General features: G+C 33.4%; 1 protein-coding gene and 1 pseudogene across 1 annotated transcript in view; one reads left to right on the top strand and one right to left on the bottom strand.

Moving 5' to 3' along the window:
* LOC143304819 (omega-amidase NIT2-like) overlaps window positions 1–2546 on the bottom strand; it is a 66536-nt gene extending 63990 nt beyond the window's left edge. The window contains exon 1 of the mRNA XM_076627305.1: window positions 2252–2546. Within this exon, the coding sequence (XP_076483420.1) occupies window positions 2252–2546 (295 nt within the window). The remainder of the gene's footprint in view (window positions 1–2251) is intronic.
* Window positions 2547–18987: 16441 nt separating this feature from the next.
* LOC143304823 (very long chain fatty acid elongase 6 pseudogene) lies at window positions 18988–21248 on the top strand (annotated as a pseudogene).
* Window positions 21249–21861: the final 613 nt, after the last annotated feature.

Below are 21861 nucleotides of genomic sequence, written 5' to 3'. Positions count from 1 at the left end.
GCGAGCCAGGGGACAGAAACCGTTGGAATGTTTACTGTCGCGTGCCGCCACAAATATTTCTTTTAAGGAGAGCTATAGAATTACTCCATACCTTTGTTAGACAAAGCGTTCATCCCGTGATCGCAGCTACGTTCGGCGACTGGCTGTCGCCTCGAGCCCAAGCTCATTATTACAAATCTCGAACAAATACAATCGGATTAAAAGACGACAATTGTTTAATTATGCCTATGATAGAATCTAGATTACGGTGTTAAGGGATTTCTCCTGAAGTTCCAAAGGGTATGCACCGATGTTCTTTTATCTCCGACATATATATGAACCAAAATAGAACATATAAGATATATTTTATATAACATGTTTCATGCCCCACTCTTTTCTTAATCATCACATTTTATGTCAGACATTTTCCTTTCACAATTTCCTCAGACTTTTCTTCTGAACCTCTACCAAGCTGCATATCACTTTTTACTTTCCTCTTGTTCTCCCCCCCCCCTCGTACTTCTTAACCTCGTTCTTGTCTAACACTTTTACCGACACGCGCATTTCCTTTTGTTGTAAGCTTCCTCTAAGAACGGGTATTTCGAAAACGCTCGTTTATTATTTGTAACATTTTCCTCTCAAGCAAACGGCGATTCGAAAATCGTTTCCCATACAGACTCTGATTCAGTGAATGTAGCTTGTACGTTAACATAACACAATGTTTACATGATACTCAAACAACGTAAAAAAGCGCTAAACCAACCACTAATTCCGTCGCATTTCTGTGAAAAATTACATGCTACAACACAAAATAAGCTGTCATTCGAAACTGCGGTTATATTGGGTAAATGTTTATATAGACCTTTCTCCTCGTTCTAGTGTGGTGAATTGGCCTCCGTACTTCCCATATTATCTGAATCACTTTATATGTCTATATAAGATGATTTTTAATACAAACATCAACGTCAATGATTTCACTATATACGTGAATGATTTTGATACAGTTTTTTGATACAGATGTACATAAAGTCATTGATTTAAATATATTGTAGTATCGTAAACTATTATAATTAGTTTATTAATAATAAATTGATTAAACAGATGTTAATTAAACAGAAAACAATGATTATTTAACATGAACTAATCGCAAAAACGTATTATAATTAAGACAACTAGATAATTAATTAACAACTCTCGTCAACACAGATTCAACTCTCTCTTCACAACGCTAACAACACTATCTCAACAACGCAACCCGCACTCTCTGGCCTCTCAATTCATATTGCTGTTAATTCGTTTATCGTCCCTTAGCAACCCCCTGTCTTTTGTCTTAACCTTATATCTTTTGTTTTAGCCGCACCACGCACATGCTCAGCAACCGCTTGTTTATAATTCGCACGCCCCCCCCCCCCTCCTCTCGCTAGACCCTTCGTCCACGATACTACACTCTGCCGTACTGGCAATCACATCTGCCCTCAGATGTGCTCATCTTCGCTAGTTTCACTCGCGTCGTTGACTACGACAGTGTCACGTAATTTTTGGGGTTGATTGGTGAAAATAAAATAGCTGAGTCGTAACACAACTATTAACTTTGTTTTAATTAAACTTTATTATTAATTCAGCAATCACAATGTAACACACACTGAATTAACATAAATCACAACTCACTCCAACCACGTTATGTAAGATTTAGTTACAACAATACGTTAAGTACGCGATTGTTATAAGGATAGAGACCGGTATAGATATATTGACTATTCTAAGGATACAGAATAAGTGAGTTTTTCTGGCGATACTATGTCTGAGAAAGGCTAGGGGTGAGTGTGTCTAAGGACACAGGACTATCGGATTCGTTGATGACAATTTTGGTTAAGGAAGTGAGGGCAGTAGACACCGTCTCCGATTGGATAATAAGACGGTTGGTGGACCAGGAAGGGTTTTAGCTGCCCTCGTGAAAAAGTTGCTAACGCAACATAGCAGACGCGAGGAAAACCTACTTTCCCTGTTAACCCGTAGTAAACAATAAACGTAAAAGGAAATCTAAGACAAGAGATACTCGCTTGGCCTGAAGGACCTTAACTATGAAAATTCCAAGACCCTTGGTGGGTACTTAGGACTACTGAGGGCACGCGCCAAGGATGTGCAGACATCTGGGCGCCATCCTGCCCGCGGTGTGTGGCCTGGTCTCTGATGTGCATTGAGGTTACAACAGCGTCCCACCATTTCATGTGATCAGCCGCCATGGAGGTCGTTCGCGGCCCTTCGTGTTCGCCTTCTCTTTGTGCCATGTAACGGTCATTCCCCAAAACTTTCACCACGCGGTACGGCCCAAGGAACTTCGACTGCAGCTTTAGCTCAGAACCGCCCTGCGTCCTCTCGATTGCCACTAGTTCTCCCGTCTTGTATGTTGTCGCCTCATTACGTCTCTGGTTAAACGTCCGCCTGTTTTCAGCTTGAATCTCCTCGATCCGTTTCTTTGCTGATACGCGCAACTGATCTCGCTTCTCCTGGAACATCGCGACCCACTCGTCTTCGATCAGCTGCCTGATCTGCGGATCATCCCGCATTCTCATCCGCGTTCCAAACAACAGCTGGAACGGAGTAACATTCGTACTTTTGCTGGGAGATGCGTTCAAATACCTCTGCGCTGTCTCTAGGTGTTTGGACCAATCGTCTGGTGTTTGTGTTACATGCGCAAAAAGGCCACTCGTTCGGAAACAGTAATCAGGTACTATACTATTTTCTATTCAAAGAATGCATGTTTTTTATAGTACATGTTAGAAATTTTTTCGTGGACGGACACGTCAGAGCTCCGACGATACGCTAAACGGAGAGTTAAAACTGGCGAGAAATGATCTCGCCACTCACGACGTCGCAATTTCATAATCAAAATTTATTTAAAACAAAATTCAATAATGAAACAATACACGAGAAATGATTATAATCAGATATACCGAGCGCGTCTATGAAATCTAGTCAAGGATTACAAGGAGTGAAGGCAAATAGGCATTTAGAACTTTTCTAGTTGTTCAACCGCAGATATCAGATGATTCGGCAATGACCGAATACTTTGCAATGACGCGAACCGAGCACGGCTCGCCGATTTATGCCCCTGCGTGCTCCTTTTTCGTTGATTCCTCTAAATTTTTCGGAATACGCAAACGTTTAAACCGTTTAAAGGATTGTTATATAGAAAGTTAAAGCCAGACGCGGAAGTTTAAAAAATTAACGGCCGACGCTCTTTGCTAGTTTAAAGAACTGTCTGTAAAAGACCAACAACTGTCTGGAGATTGCCGATCGGCAAATAGAACGGTTTCCCGGTTCCTGTTCCAAACACCAAGACTTATCATAAATAAGACAGGAAATTATTCCAAATTATCCGATTCGTACAACAAATGAATACACACGATTCGTCTCTTCAGGTTGTACCGTTTAAAATTTTTGCAATTTTTAATATTTAATATTTCTCCAAAACTATCATGTACATTATGAAAAAAGAAGTCGGAAATATATAATAAAAATTTTTCGTTTGAGGCTGTTACGTCGAGCGACTCTCTACCTAGACCAGGCCATACACCGCGGGCCAGACAGAAACCAGATGTCCGCTCATCCTTGCTGCGTACCCTCAATAGTCTTAAGGACCCATCGTAAATCTAAGGAATTTTCTAGCTAAGGCCCTTCAGACCCAACAAATATCTTTTTTCTAAATCGCTACTTTTAAGAGTATTGTATACTACGGCTTGACACGGGAAAGTTAGTTTTTCTCACGTACGATGCTTCCCACTAGCAACTTTCTATCGAGGGCGGCTAAGACCCTTCCTAGTCCACCAACCTTCGTTTAACCAATTAACAACGAAGCCTATTTCCCTCACTCTCTTAGCCAAAATCGTCACCAACAAATCCGATGGTCCCGTGCGCTAGACACACCGATCCTTAGCTTTCCTCCGCCACAGCATCGTCTCCGAACAGCACTGATTTTCCATCCTTCGAACAGTCAACATCCTTGACCGGGAATACACCCGTAGATCAGTCACTCACTCATCTTATACATACGCATCAGCGTAACTGTCTTCTTTACAAGTTGTTAGAATAAACGGTGATATGTAACTTACTATACAGTGTTACATTCATTTAACCACCTCTGTTATCTTAACCGAAACAGGGGAACGACTAATTCGCGGCGTCGATTATCATAATCGTAGCAAAAATTTACGTCTCCCGCTCACACTTTTCCCTCGCGATCGCGTCTCTACGCGAACGGTCGTAACAGCTGCGATGGTTGGACCGACATATACATATTTTACAAATTTTATTATATTATTATCCATATAAAAATTCGTAGTATAATAATCATTATTTTTAAGTATTAACACGTTGACTGCCACGACACCTGTATTCGGGTGTCAGCAAAGTTTCTGACCAGGCCGCGTAACCCATATTCGGGTGTCGCTTATTTGACTACTTGCGAAGGATCTTCGTAGGTATTTGAAAAGATATTCCATAATAATAAAACTGTTGAATTGTTATAAAATAGAAATACGAAAATGGTTCATTAAAAAATTATTTAGAATGTAAAACCTTAAAGCATTCTATACGTAGCTGAGGTTGGTCGGGACAATTTGGTCAATAAGTTGTTGTTTTCCTCAAATTCTTTTGTGCCATTGTTCGGTCCACTCGACGTCTTTTATTTGCATAACATAGATAGTTTGCATGCGCGTCTAATGCTTCTTCCGGAATCATTTTTGCGAATGGCGATATTATGCTGACTCCGTCGAAGACAAGGATTTTTTGTATTTTCAGACAACCTTAATAATTTTGCACCTAATAATTGTCTAAATATTCTAATATTTATATTTTTCCTTGTTGCAATTTTCTAAACCGTCAAAGCGTTTACAACAGAAATTCTCAGAAGGAATTGAATGCCAAGTTTTCTGTACCATTTGATTCCTTTTCTAATTGTGGTGGCATAAGAAACCATTTGGTCGGAATAATCTATACCACACTTTCCTTCATTATATTCAACGATAGATAGTGGTTTTAATGTTGCGAACAAATGAAACGAAAGATCATTCTTGAGATCACCACTTGAGCGACTCGTATTACTAAAACATCGATGGGGAGCACCTAGCAGAAAACGCTCGGTACTGCTGTACGCGTGGCCTGACAGAGATTTCTTTGAAAACACGCGTGACAGTCAACGCGTTAAAACCGTTATTAGATATTTATTTAATCAGTCTAAAATTTGTAGTACAATCATGAAAAGCTAACAATAGAATCACGTCTAGACTTTACAAGCATGCCGCAAAATAACAGTGTCATTTGTATTTATACAGCATTAGTCTGTTGTCGTTAGAGTCACAGTGTCGCGGAATCAGTTATCGTCTGAGTTGAGTCGCCTTTCGGATACGTGATACACATTGTATAGACATTTACTGAAACAATTCTTTTGCCTACCAAGCATTAATTGGTAATATCTGATGAGTGAAGAACACAATTTGATTATTAGAAGGTTGATTTCTGAAATTTCTATAAAGAACGATTAGTTTAGTGAGGTAAATATTTTACACGAATGTTTATAAAATGAAAAAATATTCAACTACGTACTAGCTTTGTATGAATAATTTTAACCTAAAAATTTGTTCTGTGCTAAAATAGCATATACTACATGTAAAAGTGAGTCATAAAAACAAATACAATTTTCTTATTTTCTATCTTTTTTACTTTTATCGCAAGTTTGATTTCTATACATATAACTGTTTTCAATTTAAGGAGGAACTTATTTTCTTAAGGGCTTTTCATACAAATTTGAAAAATAACTGTTGTTTTTGATCCCTTATCTCTATCTTTATCCTTCTATTTTTGTGAGACTGTATCGGTTATTTATTCTTAATATTTACAATCCGAAGTCTAATTTATGTGCCGTATTAATTTTCTGTGAATAATTTAGAGATATGTGAAATCTTGCTATATATATATACTGTTTGGTACCTATTAGAAGTGCGTTCGATCTAATGTGGAAAATTCTTAATTTTAATAAAATAGTTTCAAATTGCTAAGGCTGGGGCAAACTAAGAAGTTTCTGGAATATACAGGGTAGTAAGTCGCTTCGCAGATATGTGTACATCGGGACAATATGTTACATATGTAATCCCTTACACAGTTTCATATTATCTTGTAAAATAATCATTCTTCTTTTAATATCAGTTGGTTTTTGTATTTTTATTTCATTTATCTCATAGATTATAATTCCTTTAGGAAATTTTTGCAAAAATTTTCGCGCGTATTCCAAGTTGGCCCGTTGACTAGTTGGCAAAAAGAATTCCGCCGGCAGACGTATGCCGGTGCCGTAAATCATTTCGGCCGCCGTTGCGTTTAGGTCCTCCTTTATCGCGGTTCTTATACCTAATAAGACGATCGGGAGAATTCCGACCCAGTTGCTCGTGTCGTGGCATTTGATCGCCGCCTTTAATTGTCTGTGTAGGCGTTCTACCATCCCGTTAGACGCTGGATGGTAGGCCGTTGTACGCAAATGTTTGACGCCGAGCAACCGGCATAATTCCTCGAATAAACGCGATTCGAATTGACGTCCTTGATCAGTCGTAATTTTCAAGGGTACGCCGAAACGAGATATCCAGGTAGAAAGGAGGGCCGAAGCCACGGTTGACGCTTCCATATCGGCGATAGGTATGGCTTCAGGCCAACGCGAAAAACGATCGATACACGTAAGGCAATAACGGTATCCTTGCGAATATTGCATTGTGATGATATCTACGTGTATATGCTCGAACCGGCCCGCTAACGTTCCGAACGTTCCGACGGGCGAGGATACGTGTCTGGTGACTTTGTTGCGCTGACACGGTATGCATTGTCGTGTCCACGTTCGGCAATCTTTATTTACCGACGGCCAGACGAAGCGCGTCGCTACCAATTTTCGCGTAGCTCGCATCCCCGGGTGGGAAAGTCCATGTAGCGCTTGGAATACGGTGCGGCGTAACAGTTCCGGCACGTACGGTCGCACGGTCTCGGTTTTAATATCGCAGTATAACTCGACGTTGTGATCGGGAAATCGTACTTTTCTCAGCTGCAACGCGCTCGAGCCAGCGTTGATAATTTTGCGTAGCTCGCTATCCTTTTCTTGCGCTGCAGCTAGCGTATGGTGATCTATTGATTTTCCGATCGCTTCGATGCGAGATAGAGTATCGGCTACGTTATTTTCTACCCCTTTTATGTGACGGATATCCGTCGTAAACTGTCCGACGTAGTCCAGATGTCGAAACTGTCTCGGCGAACACTTATCGAGGTTCTACAAACATTGTGGCCTTTTTCCTACTTAGTTCGGTAATTTTCAATTTTAAGGTGTTGAACAATTTCGTTTCGTTGTAATTTAAGATTTGTTAACGAGCACTTTTCACAAACTGACCGCTGTTACTTATTTATGTATATATATATATTTAATTAAAATTTAAATTTATTATTAATAATAATATTATATATATAATATTAAATTTATCAATTAATTATTAACAATTTGGGTATTAGTTAATAAAAAAATATAATAATTAAATTGCATTTAATAGTAATTCTTAAAATATATCTAACTTTTTATAAATAATTCAATAATTTTTATTCCTATAAATTAACTATATAATTCTAAAATTACTATTAAATTACAATTTAATAAATTCAATTATATTTTAAAAATTAAATTTATAAACTATATAATAAGCTAAATTAAGCTTATAGGTTCATACCCTATCGATAAATTCAAAAAATTTTTATATAAAATATAAAAATATAAGTAATATGTCTGATAAAAGTTATATTTTGATAAAATATTTATGTATATAATTAAATTATACTATTACTATTTATATAATAAGTTAAAAACTAATAGAAATTTTTCTATATAAATTTTATTTTTATATACAATATTTAATTTTTTCAAAAAAAAATTATTTATTTTTTATAATAAAATATATATATTCTCTTATTTATCAGTAATTATTTTATTTTTTATTATATTAAATTCATCAAGAATTTACATTAAATGATTATCAATAGAATTTTCAACAATTATTTTAACTAGAATAATTAATATTAAATCAAATAATAAAATTGTTAGAATCATATATTTTATAATATCATCAATTTCAAGATTATTCATTATTATTATTATTTCTTTAAATTATACACAAATTTTTATTTTTAAAAATTATATAATTAATTTTCTAATAAATTTATCTATATTTTTAAAAATTGGTTTATTTCCGTTTTGTTTTTGAATAATTTATATTTATAATATATCTTCATGAAATCAAATTTTAATTATTTCAACATTTATAAAATTTATTCCAATTTATTTTTTTCTTCAATAACTTTCATTACACCATATCTAATTCTTACTTTATTTATTAATAATACATTCATTGCTTTATATACAAATATAGACTTCTCTATAAAAAAATTATTTGGATGTTCATCAATTTTTAATTCATTATTTTTTTATTTCATTCTTCATACTAATAAAACTTATTCATATTATTAATTCTAATTTATTTATGTATATTTTCAACTTTAATATATTTTTTTAATTTTTATAATGTAAATAATTTAAATTTTAGAAATTTTTCAATATATTCATATTTTAATTAAAAATATATAGATTGGGGTTAGGTTTTAACATTTAAATTCTAAATATATATTATAATTTTTTATTCCACAAAAACATAATTATATATTTAACTCTTTTTCTTTCGAGAATATTAATATTATTAAATTATATTAATTAACCCTGATACAAAAGGTACAAAATTTATTTTACTTATTTAATTTTTTAAAATTTCATTCACATTACTAAATCTATTATTCATCATATTATTTCATAAATTATTACTTAAACAATTATTTTTTATATAATTTTAAAAAAATATAATTAAATAAATTTTTAAACTAAAATATCAAATTTATAAATTCAAAAAAAAAATTAACTTTAATTATTTTTACTAAAAATAAAATATTATAAAAATTAATTTCTTATCTAAAAACATTTTCCAATATTTTTACTATGTTACGACTTATTCCATAAATGAAATTGACGGGCAATTTGTACACTTTTCAAAACTATTTTCAAATTAATTAATTTATTAATTTTACTTTTAAATCCTCTTTTTAATTAATATTAAAATATAATTATCCAAAAATTAAATTTATTATAACTCATAAATTCTTAAATATACTACATTTTGATTTGAATTAAAATTTTTTTATTAAATTTTTATTTAAATTAATTTTATATAAAAATATACAACAATATATAAACATCAACTTAAGTAAATCTTATCGTGGATTATCAAATTAAACTACAAGTTTCTCTAATAAGAATGAAAAGCCGCCATATAATTTAATTTTACTGATTCAACATTTAATAATAAATCTAATATTATTATTTTATATAATAGGGTATCTAATCCTAGTTTATTATTTTATCTTATTATTTTTATAAATATAAAATTTAATTTTATTATAAATTAAATTTCACCTAAAATATATAATTTTTATTAAATAAAATATATTTAAATATTTATTTATATAAATATAAATTAATAAAATTAACTTACAATTTTAGTTTAACCGCTATTGCTGGCACTAAATTAATCATTATTTATTTTTTTTTCTAAATTTAACTTTCATTAATTATTTAAATTTAATTATTAAAATATAATAAATATTTAATTTTAAATTATTATTTATTAATACAAAAATATAATTAATTTAAAAATCATTATAAAATTTATTTTATATTATTAATATTATTAATTCTATTAAAATCAAAATTTAATATGCAAACTACATTAAATGTAATTTTTTTAAAAAATTTGATTTTACTATATTTATATATATATGTTTATATTTATATATTATTTAATTATTTATATTATTTTTAATTTTATTTTATTATTTTTTTTATAAAATTTTAATTAATAATTACTCTTTTTATTGTAAATAAAATATTTTAATTTAAACTAAAATTTTTTAATTAATATTTTTTAATTTATAAATATAAATTTTAATTTTTATTAAAAATTTATTTTTTATTTTTTTATATTTTCTATTCAATCCAAAATTAATCAATGATGCTATTATAAATATTCTATTTATAAAAATTTTAACTATAAATATATATATATATATATATATATATACACACACATATTATACATATATTATTTACTAATATTCATTTTAACACTATAGATTAGTATTTATCGTATAAATTTAATTTCTCAAAAATTTAATTTTTTATATTTTCTATTCAATCCAAAATTAATCAATGATGCTATTATAAATATTCTATTTATAAAAATTTTAACTATAAATATATATACACACACACAAATATTATACATATATTATTTACTCATATTCATTTTAACACTATAGATTAGTATTTATCGTATAAATTTAATTTCTCAAAAATTTAATTTTTTATATTTTATTTTCAATCCAAAGTTAATCAATGATGCTATTATAAATATTCTATTTATAAAAATTTTAACTATAAATATATATATATACACACACACACAAATATTATACATACATTATTTACTCATATTAATTTTAACACTATAGATTAGTATTTATCGTATAAATTTAATTTCCCAAAAATTTAATATTTTATATTTTCTATTCAATCCAAAGTTAATCAATGATGCTATTATAAATATTCTATTTATAAAAATTTTAACTATAAATATATACATATATACACACACAAATATTATACATATATTATTTACTCATATTCTTTTTAACACTATAGATTAGTATTTATCGTATAAATTTAATTTCTCAAAAATTTAATTTTTTATATTTTCTTTTCAATCCAAAGTTAATCAATGATGCTATTATAAATATTCTATTTATAAAAATTTTAGCTATAAATATGTATATACACACACACAAATATTATACACATATTATTTACCCATATTCATTTTAACACAGTAGATTAGTATCTATCGTATAAATTTAATTTCTCAAAAATTTAATATTTTATATTTTCTTTTCAATCCAAAGTTAATCAATGATGCTATTATAAATATTCTATTTATAAAAATTTTAGCTATAAATATGTATATACACACACACAAATATTATACACATATTATTTACCCATATTCATTTTAACACTATAGATTAGTATCTATCGTATAAATTTAATTTCTCAAAAATTTAATTTTTTATATTTTCTTTTCAATCCAAAGTTAATCAATGATGCTGTTATAAATATTCTATTTATAAAAATTTTGGCTATAAATATGTATATACACACACACAAATATTATACACATATTATTTACCCATATTCATTTTAACACTATAGATTAGTATCTATCGTATAAATTTAATTTCTCAAAAATTTAATTTTTTATATTTTCTTTTCAATCCAAAGTTAATCAATGATGCTATTATAAATATTCTATTTATAAAAATTTTAGCTATAAATATGTATATACACACACACAAATATTATACACATATTATTTACCCATATTCATTTTAACACTATAGATTAGTATCTATCGTATAAATTTAATTTTTCAAAAATTTAATATTTTATATTTTCTTTTCAATCCAAAGTTAATCAATGATGCTATTATAAATATTCTATTTATAAAAATTTTAGCTATAAATATGTATATACACACACACAAATATTATACACATATTATTTACCCATATTCATTTTAACACTATAGATTAGTATCTATCGTATAAATTTAATTTCTCAAAAATTTAATATTTTATATTTTCTTTTCAATCCAAAGTTAATCAATGATGCTATTATAAATATTCTATTCATAAAAATTTTAGCTATAAATATGTATATACACACACACAAATATTATACACATATTATTTACCCATATTCATTTTAACACTATAGATTAGTATCTATCGTATAAATTTGATTTCTCAAAAATTTAATTTTTTATATTTTCTTTTCAATCCAAAGTTAATCAATGATGCTGTTATAAATATTCTATTTATAAAAATTTTGGCTATAAATATGTATATACACACACACAAATATTATACACATATTATTTACCCATATTCATTTTAACACTATAGATTAGTATCTATCGTATAAATTTAATTTCTCAAAAATTTAATTTTTTATATTTTCTTTTCAATCCAAAGTTAATCAATGATGCTATTATAAATATTCTATTTATAAAAATTTTAGCTATAAATATGTATATACACACACACAAATATTATACACATATTATTTACCCATATTCATTTTAACACTATAGATTAGTATCTATCGTATAAATTTAATTTTTCAAAAATTTAATATTTTATATTTTCTTTTCAATCCAAAGTTAATCAATGATGCTATTATAAATATTCTATTTATAAAAATTTTAGCTATAAATATGTATATACACACACACAAATATTATACACATATTATTTACAATATTATTACAATGTTTGGGAACCCATCGTGACATATGGTGCGCCTGTGTGGGCTGATGCAATGAACTATGAGAAGAACAGGAAGATTATAAAAAGGACCCAACGTACTGCCCTGTGCATTACATTTACAGCCTACCTCACTGTATCTCATGCGGTGCTTTGTGTATTGACCGGCAACTTACCGATCAACATTAAAGCTAGGATGTTGAAAGAATCATACGAGAGAATGAAGATTTATAAGAGCTTAGCTGTTGAAGGTGAAGTGATCGATAGATACATCATGTTAAAAGAAGAACTGGATGACATAAGGAAGAAAGCCCTAATGGAGTGACAAGCGGAATAGGGCAATTACAAAGAGGACAACTTTACTAGGAAGTTGATAGGTAATGCGTCTATATTCGCCAAGGAAAGGAGAGACATCGATTACTTTACGATGCAAATGTTAACGGGGCATGGTATCTTCAACAGCTGCAGAAAGAGGATCGGTAAGGGGGTCGACACTAAGTGTAGGGATTGTGGTGACCCGAACGACGATGCAGAACACGTCCTGTTCGTGTGTCCTAAATGGACCTAATGAACATAACGATCGAACTCGAGAATTTCCTGGGTCTCAGGATAAGTGTGGTCAACTTGGTGGACACCGTGGTTACCAAGGACGAATACTGGACAAAGCTCAAAGCGTTCTGCAAATCGATAATAAATTACAGAAGAGAAATGGAAATGGCTATGGGGTCAGCGAACAGGAGGAGCGGTACCAGCATGCAACGTTAAATATTCGGAGACGCGGTTAATGACAACCCTGATGAATGCTGATCGGCTATGCCGGGGTTGTCCGTGTCTAATCAAATAAAGGATCGAGGGGTTTTTAGGGCGTATGGCGATGTCACCTGCCGAGTCCTACATAACCCAGAGACGCGGATCTCTCTGGGTACGCGTAATAGCATTTTTCCCTCTTCACGCAAAAAAACCGGTTTATCTAACAAATTTTTGTTTCATGACGACGGTGTCCTCGAGATAAGGACTCATGGTAACTACAACTGCCGTACATTCTCTACTATTCTCCTCGATAGGAACATGAAGAGATCCGTTCCTTTTTTCAACTACGATCGGATTTGCAAAGTCGGATTAAGACTTTAAGACTCAATTACTTTGTCTTGCCGCATTTCTATATCTACTTTAAACACCTCCGGGTGTCTATTACAATCTTTTTTCTCTACTTTACGAATAGAAGCATTTCCGTCCTTTATGTTTAATTCGACGGTATTCAGGAAGTATGTGCCAATTATGAACGAGTGTTGCATCAAAGTATCTGAAACTACATGTATCGTTACAACGTACGACTCATCATCTATCACAATATTCGTCGAAAATTCTTCGAGTGTACAATTTCTTCCGGACCCGATACCAATTTTCACATACTGATTCGCTCTCATTAAAGTTAGTTCGCTACCGGTATCTATTAGCGCGCTCAATTCGAAATTTCCGATCTTGAAGTCTTTACCACGCTTCGTCTGCAACGATTGCCACGTGCTAGAAACAACTTTATGGGACTCGCTCAGGTTGTCGCATTTCGATACGATGTGTCCGTACTCTCTACACTTAAAGCACTTGGGTCCTCTCGACCTATTCGGGCACTCTGCACACTCATATTCTTCGTCGCCGCAATTGTAACATCTCGTCTTCTTCATATCTCCAGATTGACTGGGCATCCTGCTCCTTTCAATTTTGGCTAGCTTCACAATCAATTTTGCTCTGCGATAATTCTGTTCCTCGTACATGATTAATCTCTTCCTCAATTCTTTAATGGATGTAGTAGACTTATTGTTTTCTTCATCTACTATTCCTTCTACAATATGCTCCACTTTCGCCTCCTCTTCCATATCAACATGGCTGGCTATTTCAAGCATGCGGTACATATTCAAGCATGCGGTACAATTTATATTCTAGAGAAAAATGGCGCGCCCGGACGAATAGATGGCGTTAAACGCAATGATCCCAATTGAACTGAAAAGTCGTTATGTATTAAGGGACTTGTGTGTAGAGGATGGTTAATCGAGAGATTTATTAGACGAGATTGCCCGTTGTAGAAACCGTCAAGTATATTTTAAAATGATTAAATAAATAAGAACAGATAATGTTCGCAAAGACGCTCGTATTAACGGATTCGCTAAGACAGTGTATAACCGCTCGCTCATAACTCGTTAGTAACTGATCAATACTCGGTAGATAGTCGGTAGAGTCATAGGACGTGGCGGATCGAGAGCGACTCATGTTGTTGTGCCTCGGAACACGGACATCGCCTTGACGCACGAAATATATCGATAGGTAAACTCCGGACAAAACAAAGTCACCGTTATGGGCAATCGTCGATCTAAGATGAATTCAAATTTTCCGACTCCCCCCCCCCTCCCCCAGTATAAATAAACGGACGTGATCGCGAGTTTGTATATACCGAGTACCTACGAATTATCGATCAATATCTACGAGTTATTATCCGACTCATCCGAGTTATAGTTATCGAGTTTTTCGCAAGCGACCATACCCTAGCTTCGCGAATACATTTGTACGAGCGTCTCTCGACGGTATTTATATTTATTCGTATTTATTTTATTTATTCTAAATATATTTGAGGCATTGCAGCAGCAATTTCTCGTATTCTCTAAATTATTGATCCTCACACGATCCACTACATGATCGATAACTCTTTACGATTGCGTCCGTTTAAACTGGTACAGTATAAACTGGTCGGAGGAGAATCGGAAAATTCAAATTCGTCTTCGTTCGACAGTTGCACGTAGCGGCAACATAGTTTTGTCCGGAGTTTATTTATTGCTACATTATGTATGTCCTAACGATATTGATACTCCGAGGCAAAAAAACAACATAATTTGAATTGTCCTCTAGCTCATGTACCGCTACATGTACTTTCAAGGAGCAAAACTGGCACAGTCCCGCTTGTGACGCGAAACGGAGATTATCGTTTCCCTTCCTTTAACGCATTTTGCCATTGAAAGACACGAATTTCTGTGACTTGTTTTATCTCTGTTATAAAAGTTGATATTTACAATTTTGTAGTTTTTATGCAAACGTAAAAGGTAAGTAAATATTAATAAATATTATAATAATATAATATAGTACTGTATAATAATATTAATAAATGCTTCGCTATTTACTTATTTTATTTCCATTAAAGTATATTGTATTTTTCATTAGAGTACTTTCACTTTTATTTGGTGTAATAATAAACATATACGTTAATATTCATTGACATTAGTGTAATTGCAAGCTTCCGTGTAAATATATTAAGTACGCGACTTATAAGGGTAGAGACCGATATAGATATGTTGACTATTCTAAGGATACAGAATAAGTGAAGTTTTACTGACGATACTGTGTCTAAGGAAAGCTAGGGGTGGGTGTGTCTAAGGACACGGGACTATCGGATTTGTTGATGACAATTTTGGTTAAGGAAGTGAGGGCAGTAGATACCGTCTCCGATTGGATAATAGGACGGTTGGTGGACCAGGAAGGGTTTTAGCCGCTCTCGCGAGAAAGTTGCCAACGGAACATACCAGATGTGGAGAAAACCAACTTTCTAAGCTAACACGTGGTAGACAATAAACGTAAAGGGAAATTTAAGACAGGAAATACTCGCTTGGTCCGAAGGACCTTAACTATAAAAATGCCAAGGCCCCTGGTGGGCACTTAAGACTATTGAGGGTGCGTGCCAAGGATATGCAGACATCTGGGTGCCATCCTGTCCGTGGTGTGTGGCCTGGTCTCTGATGTGAATTGACGTTACACAGGCACGGACACTTCAAAACTTGTTCAACTAGGATAACTAGAACGAAAACACGAGAATAAAACACTAGAGCTATTGCATGAACAAAAGCTTTGAAAAATGCAAACATTGCAGAGGAAGCGATTGCATATAAATCCGCTGCGTTAAATGTGCAGGTACACACCCCACTGACCAGTGCACTAAATCACCGGAAATCCCAACGAAGTGCATCCACTGTCAAGGTGACCATTCTGCTAACTACAAAGGCCGCTCAGCCTACAAAACCTTATGTATAAATAAGTATCCCAAGCTTAGAGCCAAAGAGACAACCAATCAAATACCCAGTCTTCCGAAATTCACTACTACTTCAATCTCCTATACTACTCCCAAACAGTACAAGGAAATCAAAATAATCCAAATAACCACAGGGACCATTCTCAAAATAATGTCTCCAATTCATAAAACACAGACAACGTCTCTAGTGTCACAGTGGCCCCGCGAATGCAGCAATAGGATAATCATATCTCTCACATACCTTAGCCATCGAAACAGTAACTAAGCAGTAACAGGATCCCTATGTGACCGGCATCCAACGATAACCCCTCCACAGGAGCCAACCCCTTGATATAAAAAAACCTCCCAAGTCAGTACTCGACATTCTATTCTGTTCTGTTATAACATTCTGTATCGTTACTTTGTCAGTTTCTAATAAATTTTGTAATAACGATCATAATTGGAATACGAATCTCTCACCTTACGTGCGGAATGTGAAATAATCCCGAATCAACGTGACATTAGAGTTGAAAAGTTAAAGGAAAAACAATCTGAACAAATAAATAATTTGCTATCACTATTAACACTCACCATGGATAAATTAATACGCCCCGACGCAAAATAAAATCAAGACGCATAGCTCTTTGGAATGCCAAGGGGCTAGCTCAATACAAATTCGAACTAGAACTCTTCCTAAAGCAACAGCAAGTCGACGTAATGCTCGTATCTGAAACCCACTTCACCGACAAAAACTATCTGAAAATAAATGGTTATAACTTCTACCATACCCAACATCCCAGCGGAAAGGCCCACGGTGGCACCGGAATCATTATCAAATCCAGCATTAAGCACTACGAACTTCCATCATTCCAGAAAGATTACCTCCAAGCAACAAACGTAGCAATAGAAGACTACCATGGTACAATCACCACTTCAGCAGTATACTGCCCTCCCAGACACTCCATCGCCAAAGAAGATTTTGATAATTTTCTTGGCACTCTGGGCAATAGATTCATAGCTGGAGGAGACTATAACGCCAAACTTACCCAATGGGGCAGAGGTCACAGTAAGAGGCAAAAATCTCTTAAACAGCATAATCACCAACAATCTCGACTACTTCACCACATATGAACCCACACACTGGCCCACTGACACTAACAAAATACCTGACTTACTTGACTTCTTCATAACTAAAAATATCTCGCCAAAATATGTCCAAATCAACTCCTCGGCTGATCTCTCTTCTGACCATTCGCCCGTGATAGCAACAGTCAGTTCAACAAGTATCGAGAATACACCTAATGGCTTTATTCATAATCAACTCACCAACTGGCAGCTCTTTAGAGAAGTCTTTAATGACTCAACTTCAGCCTTAATTTCACTAAAAACTAATGAAGATATCGAAGCAGTCACGAAATACTTAAACACGAGCATAATAAACGCTATCCGCTCCTCCACACCTACTAAGACTTCTATCAGCAAACGTGAATATCCCCATTACATATTTAAAAAAATAGCAGAAAAACGTAGACTAAGAAGAGTATGGTAGTCCCATAGAACACCGGATAACAAACGCAAACTAAACAACGCAACTAGAAAGCCAATCACAATCATCAAAAATTATAAAAACGACTGTTTTCATAAATATCTCGCCAATTTGTCCCCCACAGCTGACTCCAACTACTCACTATGGAGGGCTTCCAGGAAACTCACGCGCTCCCCGCAAATAATCCCATCAATCCGCTATCCGCAAGGTGGATGGGCGTGTAGCCCTATAGGTAAAGCCAACCTGTTTGCTAAATACTTGTCTAAAGTATTTAAACCCCATTCCTCCAACGCTGCCGCAGACATTACTGAACACCTGCACTCTCCCTTCTAAATGTCTCCTCCTATTGAACCCTTCACTTCTGCAGAGATTATAGAATCAATCAGTCGCCTAAACCCCAAGAAAGCAGCGGGGCATGACCTAATAGGCAATAGAGCAATCAATGAACTTCTCATAAAAGGGATTGCACTCGTCACATCGATTTTTAACGCAATTCTTCGCCTTGAATACTTTCCTAAGGCCTGGAAAATTTCACTGATTACTCTCATCCCTAAACTCGGAAAACCAATATATGAAACTCTGCTCCTATCGCCCAATTAGTCTTTTACCTATCCTGTCAAAACTATTCGAGAAAATGCTAACGAATAGACTCCTTCCACTCTTGGGGGATTTGAAAATACTCCCAGATCATCAATTCGGTTTTCGGAAACAGCATTCAACAGTAGAGCAAATCCATCGCATAACACACATTATCAACCAATCCCTTGAAAAGAAAAAATATTGCTCAGCGATATTCCTAAACATTCAACAGGCATTCGACAAAGTATGACACGAAGTACTACTATACAAACTTAAAAAAGTCCTACCACACACCAACTACTCCATCTTAAAGTCCTACCTAACCAATAGACAACTCATGGTTAAATACTTAGACGTCACTTCCACAGCGTTCCCAATGGAATCTAGCATACTCCGAGGTAGTGTCCTCGGACGCCTGCTGTTCTCCATCTACACTGTTACCGATTTACCACCATCAACAGAGATAACAATAGCAACATTTGCTGACGACACAGCGCTACTAGCTTCCCACGCTGTTACGTCGCATGGAACAGCTGTACTCCAGCCGACGCTACCTGGCAGCCAGCGGCCCTCAATAAACTCAAGGACCCACCATAAACCGTCAACTTTGGCTTCATTGTTTCCACATGTTTGCCAGTCAAACTGTTTGTCTAGAAGTAAGTATTTTCAGTTTATTTTCGGGTTTCGGAAAAGTCCTTGAGTTTATTAGGCTCTTAGAAATCACGGAGAAAGCGTGTAGTCACCGAATGGGAATACCGAACACATGTTTATCGAAAAGGACTGGTTTTCCCCAGGAACGAAGTCACCCCCCGATCCACGTTGGTGGGAGACTACCTCATATCCTTTTTCATTAGCATGGCTCATAACCAATCGGCATCGCGGATGGTTACCCTCACTTCCTTGACGAAAAGTGTGAACAACGAATCCGCGTTCTTCGTTCAAAGGGCACACCCACGCCAAACTTTCCTCCGGAAAAACATAAGAGGGAATAGTCAGTCAAGCAATTCGAGCCTCTCAAGTGGGTCATTACATCAACTCAATACTGTAGAAGCAATTCAGAAAAATATGACAAGGAAGGGATGTGTGTTGAATAATAGATAATAAAACTTCATTTACCTTAAAAACTGTTCTTTTTAATAATATTAGCCCGAAACGTTTTAAATGTAAATGCATACAGAATTTGATTTTATGCTAAAAGTATCTGTACATGCTCAATCCGCCTTGCGATAGCATACGTATCTAACAGGGGATTCGTAATATATTTGACACATATTATCTTTACACGGGAAAATCCATGTCGAAGGAGCAAAAATATCCTGCAAAATTGAGACTGAAAACATATTTTACGGAATATCCCGGAAATTATTACGTTTAGAAAGACAGTTTAAACGTAGCAATTGTCTACAAGCAAGGAATTCAGCTAAACAGTTTTAATCTATAATTTAATTTTATCTGCAAATTTTCTTTAATACTAGAAATTCGCGTCTTTTTGTTAACTTTTATTGCAAAATGTTGTTCGATGCTGTGGAAAATTGAGAAACTTCAAAGAAATGTATAAAATATGGATAAATGGAAATTTTTATTTTTGATATTATAACAAAAATAACTGCATTTGTTATTATTGTACTATACTTGAAATAAATTCAGCCACTTCCAACATAAAAGTAAATTGTTTGTAATATGAAAAATACACAACATCAGACAGATATTAAGAAACACACTATGTAACTTCAATTTATATATCATGTTCATAACATATAACAATATTTCCAAAATATTATATCATAATAGAAATGTAATTATATTCTTTCCAGCCATCTTACTCAAGATCCAGTTTTCGGTTTTTGGTCGTGGACCTTTGCCCTATCGAAGCTAGTAGAATTTTGCGACACAGCCTTCATTGTGTTACGAAAGCAACCGTTGATTTTTCTACATTGGTACCATCACGTAACAGTCCTTCTCTATACCTGGTTCTCTTATGCAGAGGCCACAGAAAATGGCAAGTGGTTTGGCTTGGTAAACTCTTTCGTTCATGCCTGGATGTACTCCTATTATGCTCTGAAAGCAATGCGGTTCAATATACCAAAATGGGTCGCCATGTTTGTTACTACGCTACAGCTATCACAAATGGTTGTGGGTTGCATTTTAACTGCATCAGCTTACTACTATGTACACAGTGCCCAAGTTGAATGTCACGTTACGCCTTTGAACATCAAACTTGCTATGCTGATGTACCTCAGCTATTTCATTTTATTTGTCAGATTCTTCCAGCAGGCTTATTTATCTAACAAACACATAAAAAAAATTGGAAAGAAGGATTAGCCTAATAGATCTGCAAGTTATAACAAGCTGAAGTTTATGTAGAGCAGGTGAAAAATTTTTTAAATCTTTTTTACGGATGCTTTTCAGTGACATATCTTAAGAAAAACTTTATCAAAATCTCATGTGATGGATATGGACGTCAAGAAATAATTTGATGAATATAGTTCTCTCAAGCCTTTGTGAAGGCAAAGTTGTAAAGATTGATTGTGAATGAATGAAAATGGAGAAATAGAATTAAAGTAAATCTCGCACACTAAATCAGAAATAAATTTTTAATATCTTAACAATATTATCGTTAACTATAGTACGAATGAATTAATAAATCTCGTCCTGGAAACACATATATCCCTAATCTGTTTACTTATGAAACGATTTCCAAAGAAATTTTTTGGTCTCTTTTATTTGTAATGTTTCCTTCTTCCGATAACGTGACAAAACCTTACTGGAACAAGAACGGAAGCGATATAATATTTGAAAATGTAATGTGTAAATATTCGGGTAATATTAACGTATCTAATATTGAATCATCTAATAGTAAAAAAAATATTAAACACAGATTCGCCGGCAAATCTGATATACTTTTATAATAATGAATTATAGGGTTGACATATTTATTGTCGTACGTATAAAACTATGAAACTATATATATTGAAAGAAGCCATAGAATACATAACAATTTGTATGAATAAAGTACGAGTGATATTAAAAAATGGATCATGCATTAGTTCAAAATCTTTATTGAGCCTTAGAATATTTTCTGCTATTTTTAAGTGTCAATATTGATTATTATCTTGTTTAGTATGTAGGGAACGCCTCTCAAACGTTTTTCTATTTTCATTCGAACTGCCTATGTACGTATATATGTATGTATATTATACCGCCGTTTTCT

The sequence above is a fragment of the Bombus vancouverensis genome, unplaced genomic scaffold (genome assembly GCF_051014615.1).
Source record: "Bombus vancouverensis nearcticus unplaced genomic scaffold, iyBomVanc1_principal scaffold0056, whole genome shotgun sequence".
NCBI classification, from domain to species: domain Eukaryota; kingdom Metazoa; phylum Arthropoda; class Insecta; order Hymenoptera; family Apidae; genus Bombus; species Bombus vancouverensis.
This window is presented reverse-complemented; position numbering and strand designations above follow the sequence as displayed.